The sequence below is a fragment of the Vespula pensylvanica genome, chromosome 9, assembly GCF_014466175.1.
Source record: "Vespula pensylvanica isolate Volc-1 chromosome 9, ASM1446617v1, whole genome shotgun sequence".
Lineage (NCBI taxonomy): Eukaryota > Metazoa > Arthropoda > Insecta > Hymenoptera > Vespidae > Vespula > Vespula pensylvanica.
Window position 1 is genome coordinate 3,559,050 of NC_057693.1, and position 15,034 is coordinate 3,574,083.

Sequence of the window (15,034 nt, forward strand, 5' to 3'; positions counted from 1 at the left end):
TATATATATACATAGACACATCTAACATACGTATTTAATTACTTCATCAAGAGAAATCGCCATCTTGTTACTTCAAAATGATACGAATCTTCACCGATACCTTCAGGAATTTAATCAGTAAGTTATATTTTACTTTTATACGTGTACATATATATATATATATATATATATATATATTACAAATATTTAAAAAATTACACAAAATTTTGTTTAAAAAAAAATGTTTACAAAAAAATATGTTTTTATAGAAAAACACTAAACGAATTTGATAGTATAAAAATGTAAGAAATTTATCCGTTACTAGTCGGATCGATATCTTTTCTTCACTCCATTCGCACGTGCTTAAACTCGGCTTCCTTTCGTCATAAACGAGTCTCTCTACTCGTGCTTCGCACGTGGAATACGTGACTGACGCAACGTATCAGAGAACTGCACGAGAGTACTGCTCTTTTCTCTTTATTCGACGTCATATTGATATTTCGAATAGTGTTCGATCTAACGTAAAATTATTTTCCGTGTCAAGTAACATCGTTCGAATTGCTTCGACATGAAAAGACAAAAAGAGAGAGGAAAGGGGAATGATAAAAAAAAATAAAAAAATGGTGAAACAAAAGAAGAAAGAATAGCTTGCCTAATGAATAATCAGTGATTGTTATTGAATTTGCATGGTTTCATTATTGCAATCGATGTGCTATGAAAGCGAAAAAAAATTCCTATTTCCTGCGTGACTGTGTCTACTTCTCCTTCGTTAAATTTTATTTCTTTATATACTTAATTTCATTCATTTTTTTCTTTCTCTTCTTGGAAACGCATACGATATTATTTTCTATCGAACATATTCGTGATTTTATTAGTCACAAAACGTATCATTTAATAAGCTTTTACAAAATAAAGAATATGCATTATATTTTGTAACGATATATACAAATTTGTTTAGAAAAGTATCCAATTTCTCTTCGTGTTACATCGTGTACAATTTCATTTTATAAAATATATTTAGATTATCTTTATACATGTATATATATATATATATATACACACAGTGACATTATTTTAACAGCGTTTATATTCGTCGTTTCAAAAAATTGACAAATAACAGCTCTTTTTATCGATTTAATATTTTTTTGCTTGGAAAAAAGTAATTTCATGGAAATACGAAAGAATCATGCTTGAATGAAATTCGCATGAGATACAATAGTACGCGAACATAGATATGTACGTATTAGGAAAATAAATATTCGAGTCTCTCAAAAATATGACCTACATTTGGAATTCATCGCTAAAAACAATGACTCCCCTTCCTATTCACTCGTTTTTTCGATTTCTTTTTTCTTCTTTTTTTCTTTCTTTTTTTATTTCTTTTTTTCCTTGCTCCTTCCTTTACCGAAAAATGCAACGAGAGTTCTATGTAAATCATTATCAAGAGTTCGCTTGTTGTATATATGTTGTATATATGCAACTTTAAACACGTTGTACATATTTCCCAGTTTCTAGTTAGATGGATTTTTCATGCATTTACTACAATACTTCGCCAAATTGTAGAAAAAGAAAAAAAAAAAAAAAAAGAAAAAAGATGGAAAAAGAAGAAAAACAGGAATGTGTGTGTGTATATACATGTATATTGAGTCGAGTAAGATCATCTCGTGGGCTCGTGGATCAATTAGATTAGAGAGCTACGGACAATTGTCGTCGATTGATAAGGATGAACAAAAGAACCCTCTTGCAACTTCATTCGAGTTGCGTCCACTTTAGTAGTACGTGCTAACACCTCCGATCATTTCGACCACGGTTGAACTACTTCCGGACTTCCGAAGAACTTCTCAAACGATTGGTGCAATCATTTCTTCAAAGAAAGTACGATTGATCGATCAAAGTAAAAAGAAAAGTATAAATTTTTCAATAAGGAATCTTCTTTAAATTTTAAAGCTGACGATATTAAACTTTTCAGAAAAGAAAATCATATATATGTGTATATATATATATATATATATACATTTAATTAGTTATCAGAGTAATAAGATAATACGTCTTGTTTTTTTATTTTATATATATTTTGGATTTAATATCAACGCTGTTTTCTTTTTTCTTTTTCTCTTTCTATACGGAAGATGTAATCAATTTGATCGTGAGGCCGAAACGTGATCGAAACGTGCGCCCCGTAAAAAAAAATATAATTAAAAAGTGATATATCGATAAGTAATGACCCCTGTCATCAAAGATCATCGAAAAGTCTTTACATTGAAGTTACGAAGATGCAAGAATATAGTAAATGACGAACTTCCGACGTGATACGAAACAAGTTAACGTTCAAAGGTGATAAAAAATTACTTGCATTTTTTCTCGATTCAGTTAAAATAACAAGATTATTTTATTATTATTATATATTATTTATTATTATATGTTAAGATATAAAACAAAGATTTGCTTTACATGTAGAAGTTTAATATCGGAAAATGTTAAGAAATAACGAAGGAAAATCCATGGCAAAGATTTTAACCATCGAATAGACCCCAATTAAAACTTCTTCTTAATTAACGTGAGTTAATGGAGGGTAAACTTGAAAAGAAAAACAAAACAAAAAATCAAGAAAACTAGAAACGATAAGAACGTTAACTACGTGAAATGATTTACAATTATAATCGAAATGACCTTCTTTCCAAGCTAATCTCTTTTACATAACCAATGAACGAATCTTTATATATATATATATTGTTGTTAAACAGGAAAGTAAACATTTGCGAATTATTTTAAGAGATGAAACTTTCATCTGCATAATTGTATGAAGATATTAATAATACTTGAAACACGTGCTACTCTGTCTGCTTGCTCATATAAATTACAATATAGATATATGTAATTTACAATGTTAAATAATCTTATGATCGTGTCGGAAACTCTTTTCTGAGACATCGTTAAAGATGAGGAAGAACAAATATTTCTTTTTCATTTTTTAACTCCGTATTTATAAAGTTAAAACTGTTTAAGTTATATTCGAGATACATATACAAAAAAATATTGAGTGATACGATATAGATGAATCTGCTCGATTCTAAATGCAATATAAATTATATTAGTCAGAGTCGAGGAGAAAGGAGAAATCGATAATATCGTTTTCTTCGTTTCGCATCGTACCAATTGAATAAAAAAAAAAAAAAGAATAAACAAGAAATACTTTTTCGTGAGAAAATTCTTTTTCTCTCTTTCTCTGTTTCTTTCAGTATTTCTCGTCTAACTCTCTCGTTTCCTTTACTTAAGATAAACGTCCATTTTTGAAAGCAAATAACCATTATCAAACACAATACGAATAATTAATTAATGGTATGATATTCTTCTTTATGTTTTTAAGGCTTTTGTTTTCTATCTAATTTCCTATCCCTCTTAACTAGCATAGACGAAAACATGTGATACGTATTTTCCAAATTCCTTGTCATTATTTTCGATGATGAAGACTTAACATGAGATTCATGGTCATGGAATATTACTCAATCATTATGAATCATTAAGACACGTATATGTTTAAGAACAGAACGAATTGTCTATCTTTAAAATTGTTCTATGCTTAAAATCTAATTAAAGGTTTTATTACTATTTTTATTATTGTTTTATGACTATGTTTGAATATATAAAATTTAGAAAACGTCCATCTCTAAATTATCATGGATTATTTAATCGACTTATTATCAAATACGATATCTATTAATTGATATAATTGTTTTGTTACCACGACACTATTACATTTATCTGAATTTAACACAAACGCATAGATACTACAACGCATGGATGTATCATCTCGGAAAAAATATTTTTTATTATATCTTCTGTTATCTCAAATCAATATTTAGTTTTTATTGATCCAACTTTCATATCATAGCTTTAATATTTATGTATATAATTTTTTTCTTTTTTTTTTTAAAGCGAAGTAATCCTTTCAGGTTTTTTTTTCATTTATCTCATATTTGTAAATCAATTTTATCAAATAATTGTGTAGTAAAATATAGAAAGCTTTCTGTTTCATAACAAAAAAAGAAAAAAAGAATTATTTAGCTAAAGGGAAAGTTATGAATTCGCTCGTAAATACATTTTATGTTTGTTATATCGAATACGATTTGTTTGTTTTCGATATTGTTCGAAGAGAAACACAAGAAATGGGCACCCCGTTGCAATTTCGCTTACAACGATATACGATTTCTAACTTCCGTTTTTTTGTTTTTTCTTTTTTCTTTCTTTTTCACCATTTCGCTCGAAGCTTTCTTTTGAAAAAAAAGAAAAAAGAAAGAGAAAAAAGAAAAAGCAGAGAAAGGTTTACGAGGCGATCGAGTAATCAATTTCATGCAACATAGTCGCTTCACAAAGTAATAATACAAGAGTAATTTTTGCGGATTGTAAGATATTTATAAATGAAACAAAAAAAAAAAAAAAAGAAACAAAAAATTATCAAAAGATTCTTTAAATCGTAAATTTATTTATATTATTATAAAATGTGCTTGATTTATCAATTGAAATTAATGAAACGTTTGCGAGACGAAGATAATGATTTGCAAGAGATCGACCCGTAGATCTTTGAAAGAAAAAGAAACTAAAAAAAAGAGGAAAGCAAAAAGAAGAGAAGTATTTCTCCCGATCTCGAATATTAACACAATAATGAAACAATGTCTCGCTTGTTAAAAACTTTTTCCACGAGACTATATACTTTCTCAAGGTTGAGAAGAGGGAAACCGCCGACGAATTCATCCAATTTGTAGGGCAACGTTTCTCGATCGAAGTAAAAGAGAGAAACAGAGACAGAAACAGATAGATAAAGAGAAAGAGAGGGAGAGAGAGAGAGAGAGAGAGAGATCTGGAAAAACGATCGTGAACGTATAGCGGTACATAAATTGGATTTCTTGCACCTCAAGAGAAACGGAAACGTGACCGAGTTGTACTTATGTATGTATTTCAATACGAATGCTGTTTGAATAATGTTTGAATAAGGATCGTTTCTAATCGAATATATATATATATATATACATACACACTTGCATATATGCACATACGTACATATAATATACATATATGTAGATTTAGACAATGTTTACGAACACAAATGTAAGTATTATGCCGATGAATGAAGATAAGTAAAGAAAAACAAAACAAAAGAGATTGATCTGCGGAATTGGAATATAAAATAAGCGTAAACATTTTTTTTTCAATGTTATAGATCGAATTAAAATGATCCGATCGATGCGATATTTTCTTTCTTTCTTTCCTTTTTTTTTTTTTTTGATTCTTTAATCAAGGACAAGCTAAAGGAGACTCTGATCAAAAAAAGTCTCTATAAAATATCGATCAGAGATCAATGATATTAATAATAAATAAATTGATATGTTCTAATCAAATTTCTTATAAAATATCTATTATATAATATCAAATATTTCTTTTTTTTTTTTATTAAAAATACAATACGAACCAATCGTGTAAGATATAGAATCATAGAAGAAGGAATGCGATCGATTGAGTCAAATTTCAAGCTTCAAATACAGAAGAGTCTCAGGGCCGTATTTACAATTTCCAAGATCCTAGAGATTTCTTTATTTTTGATTAAATTATCGAAGATTAAAATCGTTGATCGATCCTTTGATCAACGATCAATGAATAAAAATCTTTAATGAGCGTTCGTTTAATATTATTTCTTTCATTTTTTTTTATTTTTTTCAGCTACGTCCGCGGTGATCCTCAAAACAGAGAACGAACATCATCATTTGTCGAGTCTCTCGGGTGACAACGTCCTTGGTGGGGGCGTAAGAATCGGTAGGGGCGAAGGCGCACTCGCAAACGGAAACAGCCAGGCCATGGATTCGGCGCAATCTGCTATGATGAAGCAAGCGGACTACGTCGTAGGTCGGTGAACTTTCCTCTTGTTCACGTTTATAGAAAATAATTCATTATATTAAACTTTTTATATTAGTGAAACATCAAAGTGACAATTCAATGTGTCGTTAAAATTATTCTATCGTTCTCGTGAAACGAATTAATTTATTATTTATTAATTATCAGGATTTTTCATCAGGATTTTTATCATTCGGTACATCGAACTTGCTCGAGGATAAATCTTCATTTTCTTGATAAGTAATAACTTTGCTGAGCTTTTCCGATTGGAAGTTTTCTTCTCCGACGATAAATGACTCCTCGTATTAATGATACGTAACAGCTGCGAACAAGAAGATTACGTTGAAGTAATCTCTTTTTTCTTTTTTTTTTTTTTTTTATTATTTCTTTCTTCTTCCTTCTCCCTCTTCTTCATCTTCTTTTAGAACTTTATATCCAAGAACGTACATTGATCTTTGTACGATGATCTTTTTTATTGTTAATATTTAAATATCCTTCGTTAATTTTTCGAAAGTTATGACTCCTTTTTTTGCTTCTTTCTCGACGTATATATATGTATACTTTTTTGTATTTTATTAATTTTTTCTAAGAAATTGGTCATAAAAGTTTTCATTAATATAATATATTTGTATGGATGAAAAGGAAGAGGAACAAGTTATGAATGACGGACGCTCCGTTAGTCATAACGCGTTCAAAGTTCACTGTGTCATGTTCCCATAGCGTGTTTAGTCGTAAGAGACAACGATGAAGATGTTGATGATGAAGAAGAAAGAGAACGAAAACTTTGGCCGGCGGTTCGTTTGACATTTTATACAGATTGATAAATTCGATTATTTTTCGTTTTACAGATGTTGTACTTCCAACCGTCCTGATCGCTTTATTGTTCGTTGGCAATGCTATTATTGTCTATATTATATTCCAGTATAGAAAGAGGTAAGGCTTTTTCTAAAAATTATCTTTATAATTATCTTTCTCCTTTACGAATTATTTTTTTTACCATTTGTGTTCAAGAAAAAGTAAAACTCAATTTTCATTAAATCTTTTTCATTCTCTGTCTTTCTTCATAAATAAATAAATGATAAAAAATGGAATATTCTTTTTGTCGCAGAAAAATTCCAACGACAGCGCAAGGAGAAGAGATGGCCCTGAGAAACGAGGCGGACGTTCCACAAGTGTGATTCCAAAGGAGAAGACTAATTACGTTTAATGTCAATTTTGTCGTTCAAGCAGAAAGTTAATCAAAGGCCTAGTTCATATATACTTCCGAAGAATAAGAGACGTCATTGAAATATGAGCGCTTAAAATGAAACGCTCATTCTTTTCGCATCTAATTAGATGCGATGATGTATACGCTATGGGATACACGTAATGTGTGTATATCCTACAAGAATTCTCTTAAAAAACAGAAAAGGAAAAAAAATGAACTAATAAATCGAACGTTGCGTACACGTATACTGTAAACATTAATTAAAGCGTGTATATATGTGTATACATATATATATGTATATATATATATGTACATAGATACACGTTATTATGTATACCACGGATACGATGTACTGCCATGACATTGCGTATAATCTAACGATAGTGTATTATATAATATAAGGAAATAATATATTCTATATTTCGTCCAAATTGTGAATAACTTATAAAATAAAAAGAATGTTTTTTCTTAATAGATCAGGCTGCTCTGGTTAAAAAAAAAATCTCAAATATAGTCTATCGTTCGTCTATTCTTCTGAAATTCATAATTAAATGTCAAAACCACGAGATCGATATCGATTGATTATTTTACATAAATCAATTTAATATAAGAAATTATAGAAGATACTTTATAAAAATCTTGTTCTTTTTTTTCTTTTTTACACACATCGTACACAGATATACGATTTTTTGTTTGTCTTTTTTATACACATGTTTTTCTTTTTTATATATACACATCGTACTGTTCCGTTCGACGGATTCATAAAAAAAAAAAAGAAAAAAAGAATTCGTCAAATTGACTAAAATTAAAAATATTTTTGTAATGGCTCTCCTAAAATTTCCTCCAACGTTCTCACTGCATTCTGAGCACATTTTTCGGTAGCTTCGTCCTCGTCTTCTAACATCTCCGCTAAAAATGGTACGGTTTCCGGTAACAACGGCATAAAATCTTCTCCTAATTTTCGAGCGATTTCAACCTGAAAAAACGAATAAAGAAAAAAAAAAAAGGAAGAAAAAGAAATAAAAAAAGAAAAATATGAACTTTCTTTGATAGGAAATGATATAATAATGTACCATTAAAAAAGATATTAACATCATAGAAATATTTATCTCACCAGAGCGTTTAAAGCGGCACTTCTGACGTATGCCTTGGCGTGTCTAGTTTTCAACAAAGTTTGATAAACCAAAAGTTTGTGCAACGAATCATCTGGTATAGCGCTAGCGAACGAAGCTATACAAGGTACTATCAAATCGTTCGCCCGTTTATTATAATCTTCTTTTGTACCCATTGTATTTTCTAATTGATCAACGATCGGTTGAGCCAATGCGTCGAATCGTTCCTGATTAACAAAATTATTTGCATCGTAAGTAAAAACTCGATGGAGGGTCAATAAAACTGATTCCACCAATTCGATTCTACTCGATTCCTCAGGAAGAGTAAGTTCTCCTGATTCTTGAGTAACGAACAGATTGTTATTGGTTAATAAGAGTGCAGAGTGTTTTAAGAAATGACCGGCGAAAAGGACGAACAATGATTTCAAACAATCTGCTATGTTCGCTGAAAGTCTGGAAGAAAAAGAAAGAAAGAAAAAAAAAAATAATAAAAATAAAAAACGAGCAGTAGATTAATTCGATTAAAATAAGACAAAATAGACAAGATCATTTCCGACATACCTGAAAAACGTTATGTTACGTTCTTTGTGATCTGGATTTCTCGCTGCCCAATCGTAAAATCTATAATAAAGTGGTCTGAACGTGGCCTCGCTTAATTTTAAAACTAATGCTACCAAAGCTTTACCAGCACTCTCTTCGACTATCTCGATATCTTTAGATATATCTGCACCATCGACTTCCATATCATCTTGACTAGATACGATATCTTCGCGAAATTGAAATACCTTTAAAAAGAAACTCGCGAGATCTGGTATAGCTGCGTTTAAATCAGCGGTTGGTATCGAAAGAAACGATTCGGAAAGGATACTTAAAAGCGGTGGTATACATTTGTAAGATTTTTTCTTGCATAATCTATCGTAAGTTCTGTTGATAGCTGGTAACAATACACGCAATGGTACGAAGCTTGCCAACTTTTGCGTTGTCGATTTTAAACGAGAAACCACGACACCGATCTGAATATACAAGACAAGAATATTATAGTAGTATTATAGTAGTTATATATTAGTATTAATTTCAACAGTTTTATGAATTCGCAAAAAAATAATGAAGCTCTTTGTGATAAAAAATACCTTCGGATGATCCGTGTCCGTGTAAAATGAATTCAATCGGGTTAACTCGTACAAAACTTGATCCAAGTAAAGCGATAAGAAATTTCCAATAGATTCGACGATCTTCTGGAAAGCACTAACGATACTGATAGTAACGATATCAGGTATTTCCTCGTGACAATGAGTCTTCATCAAATGAATAATCGCAGGTATAAATTTGTTTAACGATTGTATAGCATAAGTACGTAAACAACTGCATAATTCTGCAACACATAGTGCCGCACTTCCTAATATCGGACCATCGCGTGTTTGTAAGAGTTCCGTAGTCATTTCGAGAATCTACAAAGAGAAAATATAACACATTATTAGATCGTTAATACATGGATCGTTGATAAGAAGAATCTTATTACTTACGGGTTTGAATACCGCAGGATGTTTGCTTGCTAACAACTTTGCCAACAATTTGAGCGTAATTAAGACGGTTTGTTGAACAACTTCACCTTCTTGATTTTCTATTTTCACGTTGACGTCGATAATTTCTAATAACGTACCGATCAACTCTAATAGATCGACGTGATCATCTTCGTTAAAGTTTCTCTGTTGAAGTCTTGCATTGAGCAATTCTAAAGCTTTCCTTTTAACCGTTAATAATTCATGACTCAAAAGCTGTTTGATGCTAATTAAAAATATATTGTTTGGTAGAAGATTGTTAACGAGATCCAGGACGTCGTAAAGATGATGTAAAAGAACCTTCCAATATTTTCCTATCGGTTTACCCTGATACATATCTGCGGTCTTAGAAGTATTATGTATCAAAAGAACCAATTCGATTATCAGAGCATCGTAATGCGGCCTGATCTCGTCCACTTCGTCCGAATTGTATTGGGCAACTCGATTTATAAAATCTGTCGATGATAATAGATTGCCAAGAAATTGGACCAATATAAATTTATAATGTCTAAGATGTTTCGGTGTATTCTTGGTAACATCGAAAACGTGTTTATGTGGAAACGACATAGCCGCCTTTCGATCTTTCTCTTCCTCGATATCGACGGGCAAATCTCTCAAAAATCGTGCCAATTTAACGCAAACTAATAACAATCTTTTCGGTGTGAATTCCTTCGAGACGTTCAAAGCAAATTCTAGCCTTTGAGATGGTGTTTTTTCATTGATTATACGAGTTCTGGAAAGTACATAACTTTCGAACGTTAAAAGATAATACAAATGAAGATGATCGTCGAGCAATTGCAACAGTTTCACGAATAAAGGCGTCCTTCTGTGTTCTGGTATATCCGGTAATGATACGATAAACGTTCTTAAAATTTCGCAAGCGTGTGTCTCGTCGTTCTCAGAATTTGCAATGGGTACCACGGTTTCGAGTGTTTTCGAAATGATTTGTATAGAGTAAGCATCGTCCTGTCTAACGACGGAACTACCCATAAACGTAAATATAGGCATGATCGTGTGAAATGCGCAACGTACATTAACGATCTTCAACAATTCAACCAGGAGTAATAACGCGTGATGATGAGTCTGAGGATTTCTCGATGTTCTTATACACTGTGCTATCAAATCCACTTGTAAATGAGCGTCTCGGATCGGAAGTTTTTCGGTTGTGAGTCGATGAATGGTCGACAAGATCAATTGATTCGTATATTCGATCGGACTTTGTTCCTCAAAGCTGAGACATGTTTTAAGTAAATCGAACAAAATCGGATAAAGAAGTTCTTCTTTTTCTATATTTTCAGCACGTTGTACGAATTCCAAAAGAGTTACTCCACGTTTCCAATCTCTGCTATTGATCATCATTGGATTAGGAATGGCACGAAGTTGACTTGGTCGTCTTGCTCTTACTTTTGTCTGATTAGTTTCAATTTTCGTTTCGTTAAACGTTTTCATCTTTTGTAACTCGTCGACTATAAGTCGAGCATGCATACGTATTCTTCTTATCGCTCTGTTCACACTCGATATTACGTTACCAACGTCACAATCCGTTGCGATATCCAACAATATCCCGAGAATCTTTCCTTGTAATTGACTTGAAACTTTGCCAACACTTTCGAAGAACGTCTCGTCGATCTGCTTCAAAAGTATAACACTTGGCGGACATAGTTTGTTATCCATTATTATTTGACCTTTATATTCCAATATGCCAGTTTCAAAAAGTTTCCAGACTTTCTCATTCGTTAAAGCTTTCGTAGTTACGCTGTTAAATCGTTGGAGAATGTTTTTCAAAGCGTTCCCCATTGATTCCTGTCTCGTTTCAATATTTAATTTTTTAAGTAATTCGAGACCAAGCGTTGCGAGATTTTGTAAAATTTCTGATCCGTTTACGTGAACTAGGATATTTAATAATTGCGATTTAACGTACATTGGAGTTATCGGATCCGTAACAATATCAAATAATTCCTGCTGTACTCGTTGAAGTTTCTTACGTATGTCGGATTTTAATTGACTGCTTACGTCTGGATCTGGAGATAGTAAAACATAGAGATACAAGGACAATTGATCTGGATCCAAATATATTTCTGGACTTCTGTTCACTAATTCTTGAAGGAATACTGAAAATGGTTCCATCGTTAAATGAAACGTTTGCGTTAATTTTTTCAAAATATCTATAGCAACGACTCTGCACTCATTGTGTTCTCTTGCGAGTGATAGTAGTAGGTTCGTTAGAAAAACTTTGTCTTGCAAGGCCCATTGCATCGATTTGCATTGTTCCAAAAGTATCAATGATATTTGCAAACAGTGAAACGACGTTTGGACGTTTACAGGTTTTATAAACAATTGTGATAAAAAACGAATTAAATCTTTCATCGTTGTAAAATGTCTTTGAAAAAATATCTGCAGACATCGTGAATAATGTTTACATTGAAATTTATTGTCTATACCCTCGAAAAACATTTCGAGAAGGCGTAATATCAGATTACTACGATCTGAATCATTATCAAAGTCGAATGTAGGATTAGATTTTAAATCCAAACGTCTGTGAACCATTTCGAGAACGTAAGTGCCAACTTGGAGTGGTAAGATACCGTTCGAAGTTAATTCAAGTGCCGACTGTATATCGTTCCCAGTTAAATTGTTACAATTTGGCAAAAGTTTAACTTGCGGATACATTCTAAGTATTTCTGTAGCCAATTCAATTACTTCTCTAGCTAGTTCTGGTTTTAACGAACCAACGGCTACTCTGCAAACAGATCCCAATAAAATCATATTAAAAAACATGGACACGGCATCGCCATGAGGAATTTGTTGCTTCATAGCGTTCAATATATTTTCAGTCGGTGGTAATAATTCCGAATTTAATATATTATGAAACACAGCCGAAGTGATCGTTTCTGCACTTGGTGATCTTCCAATGTCAGCTTTAACCTTTTGCATGTAGCTATTCTTCTTGGCAAAATTTGACAATAGAATTTCCATAGCAACTTCTACGTCCTTGTCTTTGTTAGGAAATAAATATGGTAAAGTTGTGATAAATATACTTGTGTCATCGCTATCGTCACACAATTCTAAAAGTATCCTCAATGCCGGTTTAGCCAACACTTTTCTAGAATCGTTATGACAAGTCGATAATAAAACTAATAATTCATCGACTATTGTATCGGTAGAAAGTAATTTTGTCAATCGTTTTACAGGAAATGAAAGCAAACTCCTGATAACGTTTACTTCGCTATCATTGAATCTAGTCTTGAGCGTATTCCTGATCATTTCTTGAAAACTTTCAGGAATGTTTACATTGTCATTTGCGAGTGCTTCCAATGCAATTATTCTTTGTTCTGCACTAGAGTGAATCAATCTATCCAATATTTCCACTGATTCGTATGCACCGTGTGCACCAAATTGCCAGGACGTGAGAAATCGTAATTCCATTTTAGAACTACTATCTTTTTCGTTATATTTCATAAGATTTTTTAAATAATCGTCAAACCTTTCTGGATATCCTCTCTCCAATGATCGATATAGATGAACCAAAAAATCTTTGTATTCTTTGGATACTTCATTTTCGGAAAAATTATTTTTTAGAATACTTGATAATAATGTATCTACTGCACTATCTTCCAATTTTACTGAAGAAATTATTTCGTTTACCATATTCTGAACTAATATAGTTTCTGTTGTGTCTATCAGGATTTCGTGACATGCAGTTTGTATCAATGGAACGATAAGTCTTGTCACATTAATTCCCGAAGATTGTAATTTGATTATCATTTCTATAAACCATGGAAGCTCTGCCAATCTTCGTACGACACTACCATATATATAAGTCAATCGACAAAATGCAGAATCATATAAGAAAAGAAGCAAAAGCATTGCCTCTAATTGTAGGCATGGTCTTTTAAATATTTTCAATAATAATTTTTCCATAATATCATCTTTTATTTTTACCTTTGTCAATAATTTGGACAGAATCATGTAACTGCTAGCAGCAAAATCTGGAATTTTACTTGCTAATCCTTTTAAAAGACTTGGTAGGATGTGACCAGTTTGAACTTCTGTAATGGTAGATGAACGATCGATAGCACCGATTAATACAGTAGTGTAAAATGAGTACAGAGTACTTAAAGATGTTGCTTGCTCTGAGTATGTCTTTGTTGCTGTAATAACATGAGTGCAGATATTTTTTAAAATACCATTATCGGAACTAACTCTGTTTATAAGCGTATTGGAGGCTAAAGGTACTCCTGGTTTCTGTAGTGGCTTGAGCCAACGCCATTTGTCTGCTGGATCCGATAGATCTATCAATTGTAATGCCCTAATAAATAAAACATACGTTTGAATCAATATAAAAACACAATGAATATATTAATTATATACTATGACATACCTGGCAAAAATACGAGTTTCGTGATAAGGCAAAATCAAAAGAAGAAACTGATCCTTATTGTATTGATGTATATGAAACCTATATATTAACCATTCAAGAGCTTTGTGAGCTGTATTCAAAAGAAAATAAGGTGAAAGTAATATAAGAAACTTTTCAATTCCAGCATCAAGTCTTCTGTTGACCTTAACATCACAGATTGAACGCTCTAGATTCATTGAACTCCGGGCAAATAGATTCTCTTCAAATTCTATAAATAGGTTAGATAACTTGATCAATTCTTGTAATCCGCTTTGACCTGTATTTGAACATAAAAATTATATTATTAATATTTAATAATTCAACTACATATATACGAATTATAATAACTTTTAATTAAACAAAAAATTTTACCTATGCTTAATACCGTTTCTTTATCTAAATTTGCAGCTTCTTTTGGATCAAATAACAAGCTTGAACGTTTCTTATCTTGCAACAATATCGCAGTTTGTGGAGCTCTTAGCTTCTTTAATTGTTCCGCTAATGAAGTGGCCATTATAATTCTACAGTTAATAAAACAAACACGATTATTTGCACAATTTAAATTATTACTATTTATATTCTATCACGATTTTCGTTTTGTTTAATATATAAATTTCATGTAATATTCTGAGCACATTAAATATGATGTACACATAACCTCTATGATGTCTTGTGACAACTTACATTAATACTTATCCTTTCTAAATAGTTGAATTAGACGATAAGCGATTTTACTAAAATCTTACGAAATGTATAATTTAAGGCAAATATTTATCAATTAACGTTTAATAACCCATATCGCTCCAAAAGAAAAAAATGAGCGGTAATTGATCATTCTACACGTGGTATTAACGTTTGTAGCGAACCGCTTAACTTTTGCCGCTCTCACATT

At 31.6% G+C, this 15,034-nt stretch overlaps 2 protein-coding genes and 1 long non-coding RNA gene across 3 annotated transcripts in view; 2 read left to right on the plus strand and 1 right to left on the minus strand.

The window, feature by feature from the left end:
* LOC122631603 overlaps positions 1-573 on the plus strand; it is a 2,536-nt gene extending 1,963 nt beyond the window's left edge. Inside the window, exons 2-3 of the long non-coding RNA XR_006327737.1 lie at positions 1-117; positions 249-573. The exon at positions 1-117 is cut by the window's left edge and continues 545 nt beyond it. This is a non-coding gene — a long non-coding RNA (uncharacterized LOC122631603). The remainder of the gene's footprint in view (positions 118-248) is intronic.
* Positions 1-7,546, plus strand: part of LOC122631599 — a 22,929-nt gene extending 15,383 nt beyond the window's left edge. The window contains exons 6-8 of the mRNA XM_043817506.1: positions 5,695-5,877; positions 6,714-6,798; positions 6,974-7,546. Of these exons, the coding sequence (XP_043673441.1) occupies positions 5,695-5,877; positions 6,714-6,798; positions 6,974-7,043 (338 nt within the window). The 3' untranslated portion in view covers positions 7,044-7,546. The remainder of the gene's footprint in view (positions 1-5,694; positions 5,878-6,713; positions 6,799-6,973) is intronic.
* A 35-nt stretch (positions 7,547-7,581) lies between these two features.
* On the minus strand, positions 7,582-15,010 carry LOC122631593 (HEAT repeat-containing protein 1). The gene is made up of 8 exons (XM_043817482.1): positions 14,827-15,010; positions 14,515-14,663; positions 14,125-14,419; positions 9,708-14,052; positions 9,315-9,632; positions 8,746-9,197; positions 8,187-8,637; positions 7,582-8,048 (listed from the first exon to the last, which is right to left on the minus strand). Exons 2-8 carry the CDS (start codon positions 14,654-14,656, stop codon positions 7,878-7,880), a joined length of 6,174 nt encoding a protein of 2,057 aa, XP_043673417.1. The 5' UTR covers positions 14,657-14,663; positions 14,827-15,010; the 3' UTR covers positions 7,582-7,877.
* Positions 15,011-15,034: the final 24 nt, after the last annotated feature.

What these genes read in the sequence shown, in the direction of transcription:
- LOC122631593 (XM_043817482.1), bottom strand. Translation starts at nt 14,656, where the DNA reads ATGGCCACTTCATTAGCGGAACAATTAAAGAAGCTAAGAGCTCCACAA. An exon ending in AGAAACGGTATTAAGCATAG is followed by an intron (nt 14,420 to 14,514) that starts GTAAAATTTTTT and finishes GTTCAAATACAG; the next exon opens with GTCAAAGCGGATTACAAGAA. An exon ending in ATCCTGCGGTATTCAAACCC is followed by an intron (nt 9,633 to 9,707) that starts GTAAGTAATAAG and finishes TTCTCTTTGTAG; the next exon opens with ATTCTCGAAATGACTACGGA.